The 7,228-nt window shown below is 36.2% G+C and overlaps 1 protein-coding gene across 3 annotated transcripts; it reads right to left on the reverse strand.

The window, feature by feature from the left end:
* Nucleotides 1–390: 390 nt before the first annotated feature.
* Nucleotides 391–5,648, reverse strand: LOC139892116 (putative disease resistance RPP13-like protein 1). Of its 3 annotated transcripts, none has more exons than XM_071875155.1 (3): nucleotides 1,762–5,648; nucleotides 1,116–1,294; nucleotides 391–554 (listed from the first exon to the last, which is right to left on the reverse strand). In XM_071875155.1, the coding sequence occupies exon 1, from the start codon at nucleotides 5,646–5,648 to the stop codon at nucleotides 1,833–1,835; it is 3,816 nt and encodes a 1,271-aa protein (XP_071731256.1). In that variant the 3' UTR covers nucleotides 391–554; nucleotides 1,116–1,294; nucleotides 1,762–1,832. The 3 variants fall into 3 exon arrangements, with proteins under 3 accessions (XP_071731256.1, XP_071731257.1, XP_071731255.1); XM_071875156.1 differs by having other exon boundaries at nucleotides 391–551; nucleotides 1,109–1,294; XM_071875154.1 differs by having other exon boundaries at nucleotides 1,109–1,294.
* Between the last annotated feature and the right edge of the window lie 1,580 nt (nucleotides 5,649–7,228).

Below are 7,228 nucleotides of genomic sequence, written 5' to 3' on the forward strand. Positions count from 1 at the left end.
TTGACTAATGTGTGAACACAACCTAAAATCCTTGTGTTTCTTCACGGTATCCTCCGTCCGGATAATCTTATAGACGGCGTATTTGTTGCGGCTTTGTTTGATACTATATGTTCGGTTAACTTTTAGATGGCTCGTTCCTTCTACCCGGTAGACGGTTTCAGTACCGCTTATTTATCTTGTGCTCTTCTTTCCGTCCCGGATCTTGCTTTTAGCCGGTGACAGCTTCTTTATTTACAAGTCTAAGAGGATTTTGTTTGTCTAAATGTATATAAGTTTTACAAATAAGACTATATGATACGGATACGTGTATCATCAATCAGCATCAATAAATCAGCCACCACATATTTAACCATTTACTTAAGTAATTGACATAAGTTTCTACTTGGTGACTATGTTTAAGGAATCATGAGAATTATGTATACATCAGATTATGTACAAACTACTAGGGGGACATTACAGAGTATGAACAGGTCATAATGAATTTTAGATCAACTACAACAGCAGCTGCAAGTCGATAGGCACAACAGATTTTGTATCACAGCATTACATTCCTGCTGCAGTAACAAGAAGTATACAGAGAAACATAAGATGGAGTGAGAAGCACGTACATGAAAAGATCAAGGAAGCGGATATATGTAAATATCAACAAACAATTTTAGAGTATTGGCAAAAGAAAGATTGACTGCTTACAATGCTTGCTATTTTGACATATAAATGAACTGGTTATTTCTAGATCAAAAGATTCGTTTTATCAAAAATGTCGAGTCAAACGTATACAAAATCATACTAGAGGCTGCAGATTTTAATACATCTCTGTGAAATTTTTGTGAGTTGAACCCATTTAGGTTGTGTTGTTTGCAAACAAAACTGAATATACTTGTAACATGTGATTAACACACAAACTAGTTTAAGCAGTAACAATCCATAAGGATTCATGAAACCATTTGAGCCTCAACAACAAAAACACATTCATCAGATACACAAATATCTTGAACAAGTTAATTGTGTTCTTTTATACGTTAATAGATTAAGCCATTATGATTTATTCAGTAGTTCACCGTTTTAACATGTTCGTTTGTGAGTTGTAAGGTCAGATTTTGGCACTTACACCTTACCACACTATTCGCATCTCTCCCTCCAAAAAGCTAGAGAAGCCCACACATCTTGTATATGGCGTTCCGGGGACGTTTCGGGTAACAATTTGCAGGTGGTAGTGGATGAATGAATTTTGTAACCACTACAAGATCTCTTCAGAAACTAACATTGCATATGCATCATTTGTGGTGCCTACAGGCTACAGGTTACACCACAAAAACAATAACTAGCATTAGATTTGGCAATTTCTCTTGTGAATTGGTCAATTTGGCAATGTTTCACCACAAATCTATCAAGAGCAACTTTTGATTAAAAAAAAAGGGTGAAACGGGTTGAAATTTCCCGAAATAGTCAAAAACAAAGATTATTAGTGTCATTTTTCTATTCATACATCATCTAGTAAAAAAAACTTATAAAATCTTTTGTTTATGATCAGGGAGTACATTACTAAAATGATTCATTATCTGTACACATTATGTTAATGTTTGATTGCATCTTTTTATAAAAAAAATTGTTATTATTATTTTAGATTGCAGCTTCAATGAAATAATTCAACAAAAAATCTTACCTAGTTAGTTCATTTCATCTTATTATATTATAATAATACTACTGATAAACAAAACAACAGTAACCAAATTTAAAATGCAGAAATAGAGAAATGCACACCTTCATTGTAACGCATAGTGTATGCTGATGTAGGTAACCTCAAAACATATATTGGTTCCAAGAAGTATCTTTCAGATGATGATGTTGGGGATATGAGAGATGAGGGGCCAGTAGTTGTTGTGGCTTCCTCCTATTCTACTTTTACTTTTACTACACCTTTCTTTCAGCTTTGGGCAATCAATTATTGTCAAACTGAGAAGTGAAGGCAACAACATTTCTGGGAGATCTTTCATCTTTGGGCACTTGGAAAATGATAGATGTTGCAGGGAGGTAAGGTGTTCCAGTCCCGTCGAAATCGTTTCCAATCCCTTAAAATCCCACAATCTGAGAATAGTAAGAGATGATGGAAGAAGACTAGACAATGAACAATCACTGTTCACGTCATTTTCCGACGATCCCCCATCTAAAATCATGTCAACAAGTGAAGGTGGGAAATTCTGTGGGCCCCACTCTGATATGGGTTTTTTTAACCCACCTACTCTTAAGAATACCAAATTCGGAGGCCAAAGCCCACGAGGAAATGAACCATCCATTCTTGGACAGTTGGCTATTGACAGATTTGTTAACGAGGTGAGATCCGGCAATTGCTGATCAGGAAATGATTCCAGACTTTGACAATCACTTATTATTAAACTGGTGAGATGAACAAAGCAATTCAATTCAAGGATGAATCTCAGATTTGGCATATCAAATATACTTAAATCTTGAAGCAATGGCATGCCTCTGTTGTTGCTGTTGATAATCTGGCTCTTTCCTTCACTTTCAAAATAACAAAGTGACTTGAGCTTATGTCCTCCTCCTTTTGAAAACGATACATCTCTTACACATGAAATAGTCAACGTCTCAATGTTGTTTGGACAATTGCAATTCTTCATATTCTTACAATATCTTATGTCTAAAATCCTAAGAGATGTGAGGAGGAGGAGATTGCTTCCACTCTTATCATCATCATCACCCTCTCTCTCTCCAAGACTCACCAAATTGTCACAATCAGTTACACCCAAATTCCTTAAACGCACAAAAACTGTACTTGCATTTTCTTCTGATTCCCACAAGTATCTTATCTCATGACATCCTTGTATGCTTAATTTTTCAACTGCCCTGAGATGCCTACAAACACCTCTCCACACCTCATCAGTAAGACCTGAAATACGATTTAGTTCTAACTCGGTGATCGATGAAGCTACACGAACCAAACTTGTCAACACATTGTGACCACACGCCCTTATTTCAAGTTGTCTTAGTGAAGGTAGTGCTTTGAGTGAAACTTTGACCAGAGGACACCTTCCTATAACAAGCTTCTCAAGGCACGGAAACACATCCCCACAATTGATTGACCATGACTCCCACCCCTTCATATTTTCAAAACGTAGAACTTTAAGTGATGTGAATGATACACCAGTTGTACCAGTAAACTCTGTACCTACATTCTTCACCTCATCCATGCCTTCAATAAACAACTCCTCAAGTGACACTAGCTGCCCAAGTGGCGGTAAACGTGTACACTTTTTACAGCCACGTATCTCTACATGTGACAACCTAACAAAAGAGGGATCCACAACCCAATTTGGAAGCTCGTTTCCTCCATATGACACTATTTTTAGTTTTTTTAAAGTATCACTGTGAGGTCTCAGCTCTTCTAAGACATCCTTTTCAAGCTGTTCCTTACGAAGACCATCAAACACATCACTCCATTTCAATTCTAACTCGCTAATCCTCTTCTGCGAAAAGTTTGCCTCTCGTACATCAATTGCATTTTGCACTTCATTCAACCCTTCAATGGAAAGTTCCCCGCATAATTTATTTAATTCTTTCAGCTCGGTTATTCCAAATCTGTTTTCACCACCAATAATGATTTTGGAAAGTGTTTGCAGGCTTTCTAACTTACCGATCCCTAAGGGCATCTTATTCAAACTGTGAGTTTCCCTGATGTCAAAGTGGCGCAGATTCTTAAGATTTGAGAAGTTACTAGGCAACTCAGCTAAATTTCTACAGCCAAACAGGATAAGTGTCTGTAAATTATAGAGATTGCAAACATTTTCTGGTAGTTGTTTGATACAAGTTCGAGATAAATTGAGATACCTCAAGTGACTCAAACTACCAATGGTATCTGGTACCTCACGTATCTCAAAGTTACTTAAATTGAGAACCCTTAACAATGGTAGCTTTGGAAGTAAGTCAACCAGAATCCTATGAGATAAGTAGAAGCTTTTCCACTTATCTATCACCCCAACCGACGTTGCCAAGAATGTTCTCAAACTTGTAGCTCTCTCGAACGCCTCAAACTTATTATAGGCTTCATATTGCTCACGAACAAATGACATATGGCGATACTTTTTCAATGCTTCACTCCCTTTATCCATCTCCATCACATTTTCTAACCTAACAAAAAAGTCACCGGCAATTGATGTCCCCAAGTCATTTATCAAGTCATGCATCACAAACAGTGCTCTGTTCTCATTTGGCGCACATTGAAAAAACGATCTTGACAACAACTCTTCAAAACATTCATAACCAAAGCATTCTTCTGTTGACTTGTTTAGAGTCGAATGGTGCAAAAATCCTTCTGCCATCCACAAAAGAACCAACTCCCGCTTATAAAATATATAGTCCTTGGGGAAAAAAGAGCAATATGCAAACAAGCGCTTCAAACACGCAGAAAGATCATTGTAGCTTAATCTAAGGGCAGGAAGTATCTCACCTCCTTCTTTTAGTCTCCATATCTCATTATTCGACACTTCCTTCCAATAATATTCTTCCTTTTCTTTGGTCCTCAATAACCTCCCAAGTGCTATCAAAGCCAAAGGCAATCCGCCACATTTTTTCACAAGATCTTCACCATGTGGTTTCAGCATCGGATGTAAATCAAAGTTATTTACACCTAATGCATGTAAAGCAACCAAAGATAGAGCTTCGTCATCTGACAAGTTCTTCATTTGGTCTAGATGATCATAGCCTAGCTTCTTGAGCAATTCTACCTTTCGTGTTGTCACGATAATCTTACTTCCAGGAGCACATGCGTGAAATGGAAGTACGAGGGTTTCCCAATCCTCGTAACTTTCACTCCATACATCATCTAACACCAACATAAAGCGTTTTCCTAAAAGTTGATTTTTAAGAGCTTCTTGAAGTAGACTAAAATTTGCAAAATCCTTGTTTTCTCCGCCCATAGATTGAAATATTGCCTTGGTTATACCAATACTATCAAAATCGTCCGAAACACATACCCACGCCTTGAGTTCGAAGTGATCGTTCACCTGGTTGTCATTATACAAAAGTTTGGCTAGAGTTGTTTTGCCAACCCCACCCATACCAACTATCGGAACAATGCTAAAGTTTTCATCACATGATTCATTTCTCACTAACTTGTGGACTAATTCCTCTTTTTCGACTTGCCGGCCAATGATCTTAGAATCATCTACCAAACTGGTCTGAAGTTTTCTTTTTGTATTCTTTGGCCTATCTTGATTCACAATAACCAAACCAAGATCATCTTTTTCCTTTTCTAAATCTTGCAGCCTTTTAATAATAGGATCTAACTTGTGACTCACCCTATGAGCTAATGAGAAATTTGTGCAACAAGTTGGGATGAGGTTTCTTACCTTGCTGGTGAAGTCAACAGAATCTTGTTTAGTTGCTAAACCATCGAGTACGTCATCTAAATCGTAAGCCAAATGTTGGAGACTATTCAACCACTGTTTAACAGATTCATCAGTTAGTTCTTTTTGAGAAGCATCATTTAGAAGATTTTGGATCTGGAACAATCTCCTCTTCAGGTTGTTGAGCTCGGATTGAATTCCTTGAGATCGACCAATTTTTGTGAATGCTTCAGAAGCCAATTTCTGAAGAACGGCTTTCACGAGACCAGAAGCAATGATTTCAGCCATTGGTAATAAATTTATGATGATGATGAGATTATAGTAATTGGTGTACTGAAAGCATTCGTATATGTAAGAGTTCTGAGCCCTTTGAAATGGTCAACTTTTTTTTATATTAAAAAGTACTGTAAGAAAAAGCGAACAGTAAATCCTGTATCATTTTTTCCTTTTTTATTGAAAAAACAAAAAAACAAATAAAAACATGCATTTGTTATAATTCAGTAGGCTTATAACTACCTTTAATGGTTATAAGAACAAAGAAAGAAAAAGAGAGAAGAAGGAGAGAAGAAATATTGATATTGATATTTCAAGAGAAATGGTGCACCTTAAATGGTTACCATACATGTCTATTTATAGTATAAAATATTACTATGCAAGAAATATAATAATAATAAAATTAACATCCAATCTAGATATTTTATAACACAATCTAGATATTTTATAACACTCCCCCTTGGATGACAATTTTATTAGAGAATAACTATTACTGCCTCGTTAAAAACCTTGCTAAAGAAAACCCATTGGGATAAAACTTTAGCTAAGGGAAAAAGAGTGCAGCATAGAGTTGACTCCCCCTCAAATAGGCAACACCTGAGTTGTTACATCTTCTGAACATGTCTCATGCCAATATTATGAACGTGTGTTCTGAAAATAGCAGTTGGCAGTGCTTTGTTATAAAGATCAGCAGAGTTGTTGATTGAACGTATCTCATTTTAATCTGGTTGTCTTTTACGAGATCTTGAGTATATGAGAAGAATCTGAGGTTTTCATCTGAAACTGTATCATCTAAATCTTTTATGTACAAGTTTGGCCCTCGTGATTTGTCTACAGTCTCCTTCATGGTTTGTTCAAACCGTTGTTTCAGTTCCTATTCCCTTTCAGTCTTTTTCCGAGCCTTACCAATATACCATTCTTTTCCATCAAACTTATGACCGTTAAGACCGTTTATAGCTTTAGCGCCTCGTCAGCATTTATGTTTTGTTCTGTCATTTTTGATACTCTTCTTTCATTTGTATTATGTAAGCTGTATTATCTTCATAGATAGTTGTTACGCTTTTATAGCGTTCTAGTCCACAAGAATCAATAATGATTTGTATCATTGATCTTAACTAAAATCATTCCCGAGTAGCTTCATGTAATGCAATCACTTCGGCATGATTTGATGATGTTGCAACAAGTGTTTGTTTTGAGAACGTCATGATATTGCGGTGCCTCCATTTAGGAATACATATCCAGTTTGAGATTTAGCTTTATGTAGATCGGATAAATAATCTGCATCTGTATAACCAAACAAATCTTGTTTCGAGTTGTTAGAATAAAATAATTATAAATCAGTAGTTCCCCGAAGGTATCAAACTATTTGTTTGATTCCATTCCAATGTCTTTTGGTAGGGGCTGAGCTGAACCTTGTCAACAAATTAACTGCAAAAGAAATGTCAGATCTTGTATAATCTATAAGATACATAAGAACCTCAATTGCACTAAAATATAGAACTTCCGATCTGTTAAAATTTTCATGATCTTCGCAGGGATGAAATAGATCAGTGTCAATATTGAGTGATCTAACAACAATGAGTTTGTCTAAAAAA

This window comes from Rutidosis leptorrhynchoides, chromosome 2 (genome assembly GCF_046630445.1).
Source record: "Rutidosis leptorrhynchoides isolate AG116_Rl617_1_P2 chromosome 2, CSIRO_AGI_Rlap_v1, whole genome shotgun sequence".
Lineage (NCBI taxonomy): Eukaryota > Viridiplantae > Streptophyta > Magnoliopsida > Asterales > Asteraceae > Rutidosis > Rutidosis leptorrhynchoides.